We start from the raw sequence: 15,664 nt of genomic DNA, 5'->3' as shown, positions 1-15,664 counted from the left end.
ACTTTGACATGCTGAACTCTGTACCTGACTGAACAAACCCTGGAGGGGGGAGAGAGGAAAAAATGAGGGGAGGAGACTCACCAGCTGGGGGTGTGGAAGCCTGTTCACCTGTTCAGAATGACCTCAGAGGGAAGGAGAGGAGGACAGTAGTGGCGGAGGAAGTGGCTTTGAGATGATGAACTTGAGCAGGCAGAGGCAGCAAAGGAGAATTGGAAGGTTGGAGGGAGGAGAGAGTCTACCTGGGCACAGTGACCTTGGAGGAGAGAGCATATGGATGAGACGAGGGAGGGATGCAAGCGAATCAGAGAAAAAAAATAAAGATGGACAGCTGGCTTAGGGGGTGTGAAAGCCTGTTGGCAGGGGAGGCAAAAGGCAATGAGGAAAGGGTAGAGAGATAAAAGAAAGATGAACTTTGCTCGGTCAATAACGGCTCTGGACAGAAGGCATGAGAGGGAGAAGAAAGAGTCGTTTACAGTCCGTCCATTTGGCAAGGAAAGAAAAATGGAGAGAAACCCACAGTCTGGGAAGAGTAAAAAAATAAATAAAAATGACGGCATGCAGTACTTCAAGAGCTGAGTAAAATGACCTTCAATAGAAAGTAAAGACACAGACAGTGAGGGAATGTGCTGACTGGGATTTATCAAAGTTTACTTGGACTTGATGACCTCAACAGAGCAAGAAAACAACAACTAGGATGAATTTCATGTTATATAGAGCATAACATTAGAAGAAAGAGACAGCAGAGACAAAGACTCTACTAACTTTAAGTGAGAGAAAGATAGGGGACTGACAAATGGAAAAATAAGCGATAAAGGTTTCGAAGGAAAGAGAGGATGGAACAATGTCTTGGTTTCATATTCAAACTTTATGTAAAATGTGAGGTCTGACACGTGATAAAAATTAGCCTCAAAAGTTGTCTGACTTTTGAAAACAGTGTTTTTTCCATCAACCTAAAGTATTCATTCTCTTTATTTTCAGCTGAAGCAGGATATTTGGCCAATTCTGTTCCAACTGTAGATGATTGAACCAATTACCTAGGACTTTACAAACGGCTCAAAGTCTGCTAAAAAATCATCTTTATGCTAATTTAAAATGTCATCATGTTGAAAACAAATCACACAATACATAGTGCCTGCCTAGTATAGTAGCATCTTTTTTTAAATCAAAATAAAGCCAGAGTCCAGTACAAATTGAAGGTGATTGTTGGCTTGGGTTAGTACATACTAAGGCTGCACAATATATCGTTTTTATCACTATATATCATTTAGTATTATGTCCATCTGTCCATCTATTTATCTGTATTTTATATTATAGGGATTTCCATTTTGTTCACGTATAGAAATATTCTTCACTGAACAGCACAAATCCTCAAAATACAATAAAGGCTTGAAAAATACTTGTAATTATAGAAAATCGCTGTATTTCTTTATTCATTTTTACAGTATTACAGGACACTTACATGCCCCAGTTCCTTTTTTTGTATAGCTGCAAACAAGAAAGCTTAGAGAAGATTGTCGTTTAATTTTAATGCACCTTTTGAAATCGAAGATAACAGAAATTATTTTTAAAAATTCAATAGTACCAGGAGAATGTGATTTCTTTTTGGGGACTAAATGAGAACCTTTATCAACATTTGCTAGGTTTGAGGTAGTTTTTTTAATGCGTTTTGCACTGGAGAGTGGATATTTAACTTTAGAATGAGCCAGGCTGATTCCCTGTTAAACGATATTTATGCTAAGCTAATTGTCTTTAATTTTGGCTTTACACCTTCTCATAAACGCTTGCAATGAAAGAAACATTTAAGGTATTTCCCAATGTTACAATAACCCAATTACAAGGCAATATGCAGTCTGAAACATTGCATTGGGGGATATTCTAATAACCTAGCATTGCAGGCAGGTCTTTGGTGTCGTTCTGCCACACAGACACAAATCTAAGTCCTCAGATTCACACAGAATCTCCTTCTTAATACCTGCTGGCCATTTAAGTGGGCCGCAGGTAGTAAGTAGATTATTGACATGAAGTAATAACACAGGAGGTAGTAAGTAGGAGATTATTGACATGATTTGCGACCTTGTACAGGTAGCATCTCTGAGAGTGGACACCCCATAAGACGCTCTTCATATTACCGGCAGGCTGGTTGAGAGAGTAAACATCAGGAGTGTAATCGCAGGAAGCGAAGACCTATCCTGTTAATATACACTGACACAGCCTGACAGTCGGAGTTTATATATAGTCCAACTTCCTCCATGGAGTGTTTTCTATTACTCTTGTCTCCTTGTCATTATCTTCTCAGCATTCTATATTACCTCTCACCGCTGCAACGGGTTAATTTCAGCAAGGTGCTCTTCGTGTGAATATAATTTTAGATAAGTAAACAGAGTAAGAATAGGCTGATATAAAAGCAATCAGTCAGAAAGCCAAATCAAATACAGAAGACAGGCAGGCATGTATCAGCGCAGACACGAAAACAACCTAGAATCGGGACTGAGACGAGTTTGAGGAAATGAGAAACAGGAATAATAATTTGTTGTTGCATATCCCAAGACGCCACTAAATCTCACAAAGTTTTTTTTTTTCTATTTCTGTCACCAAATTTTTATTTTTGTCAGGGATGTGTTGTTGACAGAGATTAAATTTAACTGGATACAATGCAAGTCTGTCAGCTGGAGAGACATGGAAATACAAGTACACATAATCAGCTGGCTGACAGACACGTGTGTGTATCTTCTGCATAGTTACTCCACCAAGGAACGGCGTCTGTCCGTCTGTCCGTCTGTCTGTCTGTCTGTCTGTCTGCTACATTGCTCAAAAACAGACTAACAGATCAAAACAAATTTTTCAGGGAGGGTCAGAAATGACACAAAGACCAAGTGATTAGGTATTGTCAGTGATGTGGCTTACAGTCTGGATCCACAGATTTGTTAAAGATTTCTGTATCATTGAGAGATAACTGTGTGTTATGACCCTGGGGTGCTGTGCTCCTCATCTTCTGTTATGATTTGTATTGTGAACAGCTGCGAGCTTGTCACAAACCTTCATCTGCTCCTACCTTCCGTGGTTTTGCCCCACCTACAATCCAAGAAGCTGAAGATGGATTGATTTCAGGACAAGCGACCTCCTCCAATCATGATGCCAGGGAGAATTCAAAAGCTGAGTTGAGCTGCCCAGTTAGCGATTTATGAACAGTGGTGTTTGTGCTTATTGTGCACGTGGAGGACTGAATGCTAGTGAGCGTTTCCAGAAATACTTATCCAGAATTGGTTGTTGGTTCGGTCAGCGGTGCTATTGCACAGTATTTTGGTTAGCAAGGGTATTTTTGTAATAATTATCTTTTATTTTCTTATGGCACAGTAATATCAACTTCTGAGTAAATGTCGCTTTCAGTTATGTTTTCTTCTTTTCTTTCAGTAGCACCGTTTGCATTTAAACCCCTCACTTTTTGTGTTTTATTGTCAACACACCGTTTTCAAAATGACTTCCAGCCCGTCACTCTGAAACTCTGCGTCGTTTGACTTCCCTTGGTTGCCGTCCGGCTGCCCCAGACAGCCGGGTCGTAACACTATGACTACAAGTGGACGCTACATCAGCTGCCTGCTGACGGTCACATGATTGTGATCCTACTACAAATCGACCACTGTGGACTTATTGGGGCTTATCCGTCAGAAATGATGCAAGGAACAACTGATTAAATAGTTGGGGTGTTTCCGAGTCCCATCAATTCCTGCCGCCTGCTACATATTTAGGTTACACGATTCGGTATCCGTACATAACGTACTCTGAGTGCTTTTCCAGTTTTAAAAATATTTTATTGCCATTGAATGTGTAAAGTACAAGATGGATGGATGGAGGGAGGGAGGGAGGAACATAAGGGAGAAAAAAGTAGTGATAAGCAATGAACAGTCTGTCTGTATAAAGGCTAATCAATATGCAGAAAGATAAGTTTCACAAGGAGGAAGTATTTCTGTTTCTGCACAAACATCGCACAAACTAAGAAATATGTGCTCGTTTGAAATGTGATTGCATTATCTCATGAGTCACTGCATAGGAAAACCAGTCTAACATCATTACATGTGCTTCTCGTGCTTTCTCGCCCTTTTCTTCTGCCAGCTTTGGTAATGCAGCTCCTTGTTTTGTTTATTTCCTCCTCTCCCTCACTTTCATCTTCTCTAAATTGTATTTCTGCCCCCCTTCGTTCGGCCCGTTTTGTCTCTTTTGATCAACTTAATATGGCCCGCTGCCTCTGTTTTTATCGCTTTTTTCCTTACTCCTCTCCCGTTCCCATTTTCTCCCAGACTGCAGTTCATGACACAAATATTGGCTCCGTAAATTAGTTTTCTGTAATTGCTGCAGGTTTTCACGCCAAACTTTCTCGTGCTCAGCATGCGCGTGAGCTCATATAAGGTATTTCTGCGTAAAAACATCCTAATAAATAACCTTTAACTTTAGTTTTTCTTCACAATCTTCTTCTCGGTTTTGTTATTTAGCAATGTTTTATTCCTATTCACAGCGGCAACCGTTTAGTTTTGGATCCTGTGTTGTTTTTTGTTCTATTATCTGCTCTGTTTCTCCCAGGCAAACTATCCTCTTGCCTTTTTTTCAGCTCAGACAAGTGATAATAGAGACGGTTTAACAGGAAGGGGATGGATAGGTTGGAGGAAAAGTTGGTGTGCTTTATATAATGTACAGGGGGGAAATGGGTAGTTTTAGAGATGGAGAGCGGCAGGATGAAGCAAAGCTGAGAGGTGGAGAGCGAGCAGGAGGGGATGGAGAGGCAGAATAAGCTTTGAACAAAGGGGGAGGAGGAGAGGAAGGAGGAACAGCTGTTGTGGAAGGAGGACAGGGTTTGGCCACGAGGAGAGTTTTACAGCAAGCAGTGAAAACTGGCTCAGGAAAAAAGGGAAAAAAACACTTCTTTTCTGATGGAAAACTCAGAAAAGAGCTCGAAATAAGCAGTGAGGACTCGACTTAACCAGCTGCTCAGATTCAATTACCTCCTCCGCTGGAGACTACTGTGGAAATGACAATGTTTCTTTGCGGGATGAATTCGGGCTTCATTATTGCTTTTTTTCTTCTTCTGTCATTGTAGATTCCCTTTTTGTTTTTCTTGCACTGTCTGTCTGTCTGTAGCCCTATTAGTGCTATCGATGCACAGCACACAGATGGGAGCCTGTTGGCAAAAACTCTCTCACACACACCCCCATGTTTTATTAATGCATGCTGCAGTGTAGTTTTTTTTTTCTGTTTTTTCCACTGCATCTCCCCGTCATAAACATTTAGTTTCTGGTATGAAGAACTTTCTATTCATCGTTAGTTTTTCCAAAGTGAACCAGGCAAAGCTCAAGGCTCCTTAACAGCCTTCTGCTTGTTCTTCTGTCTTTTCTTTTTCTGTCTGTCCTTTCCTCTTTTTCTCTTTTTCCTTTTGTCTCATTGTACGTCTTTCTCCACTAACACTGAGAGGTCTGAGGCTTTTCATACACCCTCTCTCTCCCTTCAATGTCTATCTGCCTGTTTCTATCTCTGTCAGTCGGGAAGGTTTTTAAAGACCATGCTAATGGATATTCTCACACATTCTGTAGTTCTGCTTTCTGCCTCTCTGTCTCCCCTCTTTTCTCCCCCTAGTCTTGCATTATTCTCTTTTTCTGCCAAACCAAGAAACTTTGGAGTGATTTTCACATATATTCTCCCTTGTTCACCCTCATTTCGCTATCTTCTTTGGCTTTTAAGTCAACCCGTGTGCCTCTGCAGCTGTCTGTCACCTGGCGAGGGTTTGATGCGTTCCCGCAGACCCGCTTACTCTCATTTTACTTCCTCTGTCATTAATTTTCCTCCACCCTTTTGTCTTTTCTCTCTGCCTTTCTGTGGTTGTTAAGGCGACTCGGGGTTGACGCATTCCTGCTGTCTTGCTCACTTTTATTCCTTTTATTCCTTCTTCTTTCCACCTTTCTCACATGGGTGTGACTGACATTGAATATATCTGAACTTAACGGCAACGCAAATCAATTCTTCATCTCCTTTCCTGTGCCAATATCACCGATTCATTCTTATTTCACCCTTATTCTCCCTCGCTAAATGTGTCTCTGTCTGCGAGTTCATTTCTGCTAAATTTAAATTCACGCCGGCTTCACCGCATGAAATCTTTCATTCGTTATTAGATATCCTATTATATTATTGAAGCAAAAGGGTCATGACCTCAGAGCTTCTCTTGCAAAATTTTGAGGAAAATTGTGAGACTTCTGATATTCTATTGTTGATACCCAGAGGGTAAAAGAGTCTGACTCAGTTGAGAAGCTGCTGAGTGGTGCCTCTGGCGTTGCAGGCAAGCAGTATGTTGCTAGAGGACACTTCAGCGCCGCCTGTGTCATTATGACGCCTTGCTGCTGCTGGGATGGAACCTCAGGAGTTAAAATAAGCCCAGGACAGCATTTGCTTGCGCTTAAGAACACTCAAACAAATTCACACTTGCACACGTGTTTTAGCCATTCTCCCCATGCTTCGGCATTTGAGCAACCACCTCCCCCAAACTCAGTTTCCAATGTTACTTCTCTAAATGAAAGAGAAACACTGCATTACGTCAACCTGCCTCTTCCCTCTGGCTTTTCAGCTCCTGCTGTGTCATTCAGGAGCTTGCTCTGAGCTATGCAAAAAGAACGGGTGAAGCAGAAATTAGCATCACCAGGATTTCCTGTGCACAGCAGTCACAGGGAATATGTTCATGTATGAACTGCATGCTATGTAGTCTGGATGTTTGTTCAACAAAAAAAATGTGTTTTCAAGTAGTGAGCGTAGTGCTAACTTTCAGATAATGACAAATGCCTTCTGCAGTGCGGTGTCTTGGTTTGAATAGCAGGACATAATGGGTCTCTTCACAGGATGAGGTGGAGGTGTGTTGCCAGGGCAACAGGTGAATCATTTATTTTTCAAGGTCATGCCAACTAAAGCGGGAAGTTGTGAAAATGTACAAGATGATAAGTCGCTGCTCCCACACCGAGGACACTAACACACTCACAGGTGTGTTGCTTTACTAGTGTGACTGATGTTGGTCTTTTCCTCTGCAGCAAGTAAATAATTCAACTCTGATTAAACACTTAAGACTATGATATATAGTGCATAATTATTTTCTGTTTACTTGAGATGCATTTTTAACATAACGGTGGTACACAGATGCTCCAACTAGAGCTGGCCAATAGCTGAAAAGTCTATCATGATGAAATGTTTTATTGACATATTTTAAATGAAGATCAAGAGGAAAAACGGTTTAATTTTGCATTACCGAGCTGCTGTACAGGTAATAATTTAAATGTTACACAACAATGAAACCCACACACTTACAACTACACACTTGCAAGTAAATAAAGATAAAGGAAGAATTTCAAATTCAAATATATTAAATAAAGGAACCCGGAAGTGCATGGAGGGCGACAAGAGCAAAGTTGCTGCACTACAGGCCTGGCTGGTCATTTTAGCCGCTATTTGCCGATTATTGATAAATGAAATGTGCTGCTTTAGGTTAGGTGCAGCGTCTTTGTCTGTCGTCACTCTGTGGTCTCAGAAATGTCTCTCAAGCAGAAAAAACTAAACAAGAAACACATTGCCAGAAACCAGGAAATTAGCTTCTCTCACAGTGGCTAAGGCTACACTAATAGCTAGCAGCTAGGTTAGAAGGCAACCACAGATTACCCTGAAACAAAGCCTGGAAAACATTTAATAACTAGAAAAGCACTCTGAGTGCTGACCTCCGCCAAGGATAGAGAGGAAAACAGGAAACCCATGCAGTAAAGGAGCATGAGCTGGAATCGAACCTGTGTCTGACACAGTTCTGTTTACAAATCACCTTCTTAACCAGTTGAGCTATCTGGACACCTTGTTCCATTTTGTTGGACGACATACTAACCTATGATGTTTTTGTCATATTTTGGACCACATACTGAAACATACTAAAAAATTCAAAGTGATCCAGAATCCAGGATCCTTTCTGGATTGCCACCAAAATTAAATCAGCTCTTCCTCTTACCATAGTCTACATCCCCTCAAAATTTCATCTGAATCTGCCCAGGCGTTTTTGAGTTATCTTGCTAACAGACAGACACACAAACGCCGGGTGTCACATAACCTCCTTGGCAGAGGTAATAATCCTTTGAGAGCTAGATCTCAGTTACAATTAAAGTGACAGAACAGAGAAATATTTAGAATACATAGCAGAAATTAACTGCGGGAGACAAACTGATCAAACTCAGGCAATCCTACATAAACAGAGGAGAGCATCGTAATTTAATCACTCCTTCCTCCTTCCTTTCTATTTTAATTATTCAGTTATAACCACCCTTATTAATGAAGAAGCCTAGTCATAAATTACAAAATCTCTGCTATCACATGCTGTTAAAACATTATGTTTAATGTGTATCAGAAATCACTCTTTTCTTTATGACCAATGTCAGCATCAGCATTGGCCCTGTAAAACCTATATTAAACCCCCCATGAAGCCCAGCTCACAAGGGCAAACATCTCCGCTGGTTACAGCCTTCACGAGGGGGAGTTTGCAGACATGGACGGAGGCGACAAGATCCCCAACCAATTGTGGCACAGTTGTGCCTTAGTAAGCCACCACGGCAGCCATAGCAGAGTGATGGAGGTCAAAGTATTATTATCAAAATATGAAAGCCTGTTTTTGAGCCAGAGATGAAGCATGCTTGGATTTTGTTTATGGATCTGCACTTTTCCCCTTTATTACACCTTTTTCATGGCGGTTTGCATCTGATGCATTGAGGTGAAGTCACAAAACTAACATTTTATGGAACTATTTTCTTATTGTGTTGATTAGTTTCTGCTGCCAGGACGATAAACTATCATTCTATCACCCAGACCTAATGCCAGCAGCTGACATTTTTCTGGAAATGTTGTGTTGACTGAACCAAACAAGCTTCACAAATAAGATTTATCAGGCCAGTAAGCCTGTCCATGCATCTCTTAAACCAAAACACAAATCAGAACTGATGAGGCGCCATCAGCTCCCTGTTTTTCCGCCGTATTGGCTCGATAATGCCAGCTCCTGTCAAGCCTTTTGTACGTGTGTTTTCAGCAATTTCTGATGCTTTTAAAAGTGCACTGTCTTTATCCACGTTACCCAGAAATTGCTAACAAATTGCACAAACACTGTGACATTGAGCAATCATTTCCCACTCAAATGCTAAAAAGTAAATGGACAGCACTTAGATGGCACTTTTCTTGCTTTAGTGGTTTAGGAAGCACTTTGTAATATTTGCCTCTCGTTCACTCACACGCCAGTGGTGGTAAAGCTGACATGTAAGGTGCTCACCTGCTCGATTTGGGGTTTAATGTGTTGTCCAAGGACTGAACCACCAATCTATGATTTCCCTGATGCACCACCTGAGACACAGCTGCCTCAACCGCAAGGATCAACAGGCTGCTTTGCTCAGCCCTGAAAACAACACTTTGGGTTGCCGCATTACTGAACAGCTCTCAAAAGGCCTGATTGATGTGAAGGGAAAATTACAAGAAGTCAATAGCAGAGTCTGGAGGAAGAAAAAGTTCATCTCTTTGTTTTAACTTGCAGACTGGACTTGCAGTGAACTCTGTGCTATATAATCACTCAGTTTAGGTAGTTTTTCCCTCTACTATTTTTAATTTTGTACTTTCAATCAGTTTGATAAGTGGTTGAGATAAACCGAGGCAGAGAGGAGTGAGGTCAAAAAACAGACCAAAGCGGCAGATTGAGACGGACTGATAAAACAAAGGATAAATGAAGTCAGTAAACAAACGGAAAAAGAAAGATGAGGAGGGACCACAAGGTGGGACAAAATAATACATGATTAGAAGTGGATGTAGTGATCGAAAAAGGTGAAGGAAACAACGATGGTAGGTGCAAAGGGTTCAGATAAGGGTGAAGAAAATGGATATATTGGGGGAAAGAAAGTAGAAGAGAACACGAGAATGTAAAATATAAGCAGCTTTGGTTGTAATGTTTATCAGTCTGATAGGAATTTTACCTCTGACTAATTCTGAGGTATGAGGTAAACAGAGAAAAGCAATTTGTGTTTAAGGTGTGCTCATTTTGCACAGAAAGAAAGTAGTGAGGAAAGAGATTAAGAAAAAAAGATCTGGAAGACGAGAGGAAGGGATAAAATTAGGGAGAGAGGAGGAAGTGTGATATTGGAAGGGAAGTGGGATGCATGGATGTTTTGCGGAGGTAACTTGTGAATGATTGAAAGTGCAATAGTGGTTGTTTATGTTGTCCATCTGTGGCTGCCACGGTGTTGTTGGCTATTCTGTTGGGGTGTTGATAGGTTGTTACAGGTTGCTTTCCTGGTGTCTTTGGCAGAACATTGCTGTGTAGCTTTTAGGATGCTTCAGAAGGTGTCTATGGTGTTGCTGCGAGGACTTCACTTATTGACTATGATGGTGTTGTGTTGACTGAGTAGCTACTGGGAAGTCAATTCTGTTACTGCTTTTGAATATTCCACTTGGACATTCTTTCACTTTCCCATTACATAGTGTTTGCTACATAGAAAACCTACGAGGCGACAAGCGGCAGACAGTTGTTGATACTTTTCAGACACTATTTAGGTTTAACACTCCGACATAATCATTAGCTAGATGTCTGTGATTATCGCTGTCATACAAACAAATGCTTGAACATCTGCGCCTCATTTATGTTTGCTTTTCTGAGGGTAAATAGCTGCACTTTGTAATTGTTTTATCTCTCCACAAAATGAACATCAAATCCAACATAGATCTGTGCACAAGTAACTTTATATACAGCATACTTTGGCTGCGCTATTATAGATTAACCTTCAATATATTAACTGTAAATTAATTTTATTCATGGAAAGCAGTCAAATACCCTGATCAGGCCTAACATTATGACCACTGACAGGTGAAGTGAATTATCTCCATATGATTATCTCGTCATCATGGCACCTATTAGTGGGTTGGATTTATTAAGCAGCAAGTGAATGTTTTCTCTTAAAGTTGAAGCGCTAAAGTTAAGTGAGTTTGACATGAGTCAAACTGTTATGGCTAGACGACTGGGTCAGAGCATCTCCACAACTGCAGCTCTTGTGGGATGTTTCCTGGTCTGTTGTGGTCGGTAGCTGTCAAAAGTGGTCCAAGGAAGGAACAGTGGTGAACTGGCGACAGGGTCATGGGCAGTCGAGGCTCACTGATGCACGTGGGAAGGAAGGATGGCCCATGTGGTGTGATCTAACAGATGAGCTGCTGTTGTTCAGATTGCTGAAGAAGTTAATGCTGTTCTGATAGAAAGGTGCCAGAATACACAGCGCATCATAGTTTGTTGTGTATGGAGCTGTGTAGCTGCAGACCAGTCAGGGTGTCCATGCTGATGCTTGTGCACCGGCTATAGCACCAACAGTGGCCATGTGAGCATCACAGCTAGACTACAGAGGAATGGAAGATGGTGTCCTGGTCTGATGAATCACATTTTCTTTTACATTACGTGGATGGCCGGGTGTGTTGCTTACCTCGGAAACACATGGTACCAGGATGCATTATGGGAAGAAGGAAAGCCGACGGAGGCAGTGTGATGCTTTGGGAAACATTCTACTGGGAAACCTTGGAGTCTGCCATACGTGTGGATGCTACTTTGACATGTACCACCTACGTTAACATTGTTTCAGACCGTGCACACCCTTTTCTAGAGACGTTATTCTCTGATAGCTGTGGCCTCTTTCAGCAGGATAATGCTCCATGTCACAAAGTAGAAATGGTTCAGGAATGGTTTGAGGAGCACAACAACCAGTTTGAGGTGTTGACTTGGCCTCCAAATTCCCCAGATCTCAATCCAATCCAGCATCTGTGAGATGTGCTGGGCAAACAAGTCTGATCCATGGAGGCCCTACCTCGCAGCTTACAGGACTTAGAGGATCTGCTGCTAACATTTTGGTGCCAGATACCACAGCACACCTTCAGGGGTCCAGTGGAGTCCATGCCTCGACGGGACAGGGGACTTTTGACAGCAAAAGGGGGCCAAAACAATATTAGGCTGGTGGTCATAATGCTATGCCTGATCAGTGTATACTAACCCTCTGAACTCCAATCAGATTCTGAGCATTTACTGTGAGCTGATTTTTCATTGCAAAATGAAGCCCTGCACATCCATGAAAACAGCACAAGCATGACTAGAAGTGTCTTTTGTGCAGTTTAATGAAGTGATAATGTCACAAAATAAAGAATTAAAGTTGAATTTATATGTATAGATGCATTCATCACGCTTTTAGCTTTAGATTAGTTATGTTTCCTGATTGAATGACAAGTCACAGATAAGTAGCTATAAGTTCTCAGAAAGCCTTTACAGTTTTTACAGGCTTTAATAAATGGTAATTGTTGTAAAGTTTAGTTTTTTTGTTGTTGTTGTTTAAAAAAAAAGACAACATACATTTCAAACTTGCTTCAGGTTTTGATCTTCAAAGTGTTAAAATATCCATTTACTTTTAAAGCAGCACTTGCCTTGTTGTTGTATCTCCAGCACAAGTATTTCCAAAAGCATTTTCTTAATTTAGACTGAGCTACTAAGTCTTAATTATGGTTCTAGTAGGTGTTTTAATAATAATTGCTGCAGAGGAGGAGTGGTGTGTTCCTGTAGTGATTAGCCTCTGTGTGCACTACATTTTATAGATATACATTATATAGTGGCTGAAATTCTCATGTGGGAGTTCAAACTGTAACCAAAATAAGTGGACGAATGCGCAGTCCAGACAGCTCAGGTGTTTTAGGTGTATGAATTGACTGTAGTTGCTAGGCAGGGCTACATGGTTACAATAGTGTGTGAGGGTCCTTTGTGCTAATTATCAATAACAGATTACATTATGGTGTGTTTTCCCTGGCAACCAAATGAACTATGCACCCAAAATTTCATATTTAGCAATGTTCTATTAAAATAAATAGATGATAAAGAACTGAAAATTATTTTTGGTAATTAGTGTAAACAAGCTTAGTGAATAAAATAACTATTCACAAATGTAATAATATACATGTCATTGAGTGTCTTTATGTGTACTTTTGTGTGAGCATGAAAGTTAAAGTGGGATTACTAATTGTTACTTTTAGACGTGTACTAGTTCTTGCAGAAATGGACCTTATTCATAATTTGTGGAATCAATGCGAAGTTGAGACGTCTACTTTTGTCTCTCTATCGATTCAATCTACCTCCATTCATCTTTCTTACATTCTTTCAATACACCTCCAACTCGTTCCTGCTTACTCTCTCTCTTTCACCCATTATGTGTCCCTCATTATTTCTGTTCACCGCCACAGAGCTTTTCCTTCTTTCTCTCCTCTCCTCTTTCTTTCATCTGTCTTCTCTCCCGTGTGATTGGTTTTCTTCCTGTCATATTGCACAATCGTTTCTCTCCCCACCCTGCTCTTTTTATCTGTCTCTCTCCACCTATTGTCTTCTCTTTTTTTCTTTCCAATTTCGCTTCTGTTTTCATCTCAAATGCTTTTTCTTTAAATTTATTTCTGTTGATATTTTCTGTTTTGGGCACAGATGCTTTTATTTTTCCTCGGTTTTTCCGACTCTCCCCCTTGTGTGTGTTTGCTTCTGTTCTCTTAGTGAATTTCCAGCCTCACACAGTTTCTCCCATCTACAAATGGGAAACAGTTTTTTTTTATATATTCTCATCATCCCTCCATCACCCCACCATATCGATGAATTATCGTATACAGGTGGAATTTCCATAAAGCAGTGATTTCTCCACATGTATGCTATAATTGGATTTCCTTTATGGTACGCCAGATTCGGTGATTTGATTTGATTGTATCGCTACTTCAAAGAAAGACAGAAAGAGGGATAAAAGGTTTGTTTTCAGCCTTATTGGTGGTGTGAAAACTGAATCCTAGAGGACATATAAATTTATCCACGCATGTGCATATTGAATCACACAGGCGTACACAGGTACAACGCAGCACATGCTAAAGGTGACTATACCTTTGATGTTACAGCTCATAGACATGTTGCCTCAGAAAATGCTCGTTAACCCTCTGAACTCCACACCGGTTTTGCTTCGTTTCAATGTTTTGTCACTGCGAGCTCATTTTTCACTTTACTATAAAATCCTGCGCCTTTATGTAAAGAGCACAACCTTTCCCAGAAGCAGGGAGAACTCCGTAATGTATTTTGTGTCTTATAACAAAGTTGGAATGCCATAAATCGTAAAAAAACAAAAGTTGAATTCCTTTGATAATCTTTGTCCCACCACAAGTTCCACCAAAAAGAATAAAAAGAATATTTTTCACCAGGCTTTTGATCACAGCTCATTATGAATGGCTTCTCATTTGTGGAAAGGATAGCAGAATTTGGGGATTTTTACAGAATCTGGTTAGAGCAAACTGCCTGTTTTTTGGCAATTTTTGAAACTGGCATGTCATATGGGAAAAAAAAAACTTTGATTAAATATAAAAAGAAAATTATCCATACCCCCAGCAAATTTTGAGTTCAAGTTACTTGGTAATGTAAATAAAAGCTGAGAAATTCTTTTTTCCACTATGATGCCTTCTGTATATCGTCTTATCTGTTGGGAAACACCTGTGTCATTTCCAATCAAAAAAAAAAAAAACTTGCTGGTTGAATAAAAGTAACTTTAAGTAAAAATTTGCTAGGGGTATGAGTAATTTTGTATGTTAGCTATACAGAATATTGATATTAAAACAGAGACAATGCAAAAAGGTCAACATGTACAATCATCTTATTTTAGTATATTTTAAATGCATAGGTTCCAATGAAAACAGAATGTTATACACAGTGGTAGTCGATCAGTGCACTGACAGTCTCTCTTTCTCTCTAAGGTTAATCAAACTTCATCTGTTTTACTTGACAGCCATGTTGTCGGTGACCAGTAGCTGTGGTCAGATCCTCTCTTTCATCCTTTTGCATCATCTTTTTTTCTGCCTAAAAATCTGTGAAATTCTAGCTGGTGTTTGTCATCATGCCACTTAGTTGTACAATGAGGATTTTAACAGTCTTCACTTGAGGCAGCGTGACCTCTTATGATGCCACATGAGCACAGCAAGATGTGATAATCATCCTAATTTTCACTCTTTGTTTGAAGTAAATACAGCTTTAGGATTCACATATTTAACAAAGATTTGAACCCACTTATCTTAGGAATTGTGGTCCTGTTCTTATCAATAAAATACAGGTGTCATGTAGGAACAAATCAAAATGTATAAATATGGCTTTAAACGACTGAGCTGACATTCTCCTCAACATGTGTTTCTGTTGCAGGAAGTGCCGGTACGCCAGTGGTTTTCAACGAGAACGGAGACGCTCCGGGAAGATACGATATCTTCCAGTACCAGATCACCAACAGATCTACTGCTGAGTACAGAGTCATCGGCTCCTGGACCAATAAACTACACCTCAAAGTGAGCAAACATTTCAAACAAACATTTCATTCACATATTGTAGCTGCAGGTGTACTACTGCCTCGTCACATGTTGAACCATTTTATTATTCTAGTCGGTGACTTCTGCGCAGTAATGAAAAACAGTTTTTACAATAATCCAAAACACATTTTGATTTGAGTGGTTTATTAAAGCTTCTGAAGCGCTATAGATCAAATACCCTGGAAGAATGAAAGTTCAACATCACTGCGAGCAGCTGCCATGAATTCCAAATCCCTTGTTACGG

At 40.3% G+C, this 15,664-nt stretch overlaps 1 protein-coding gene across 4 annotated transcripts in view; it reads left to right on the top strand.

Annotated features, from left to right (window-relative positions):
* The window catches only part of grm8a (glutamate receptor, metabotropic 8a), a 329,262-nt gene that overhangs the window by 270,083 nt on the left and 43,515 nt on the right, over positions 1 to 15,664 (top strand). For all 4 annotated transcript variants that reach the window (XM_051944844.1, XM_051944828.1, XM_051944847.1 and 1 more), the window contains one exon: positions 15,260 to 15,399. In XM_051944844.1, coding sequence (XP_051800804.1) covers positions 15,260 to 15,399 — 140 coding nt within the window. The remainder of the gene's footprint in view (positions 1 to 15,259; positions 15,400 to 15,664) is intronic.

This window comes from Acanthochromis polyacanthus, chromosome 1 (genome assembly GCF_021347895.1).
Source record: "Acanthochromis polyacanthus isolate Apoly-LR-REF ecotype Palm Island chromosome 1, KAUST_Apoly_ChrSc, whole genome shotgun sequence".
Taxonomy (NCBI): Eukaryota; Metazoa; Chordata; class Actinopteri; family Pomacentridae; genus Acanthochromis; species Acanthochromis polyacanthus.
The sequence above is the reverse complement of the archived record's forward strand: the minus strand, read 5'-3'. Positions and strand labels throughout refer to the sequence as shown.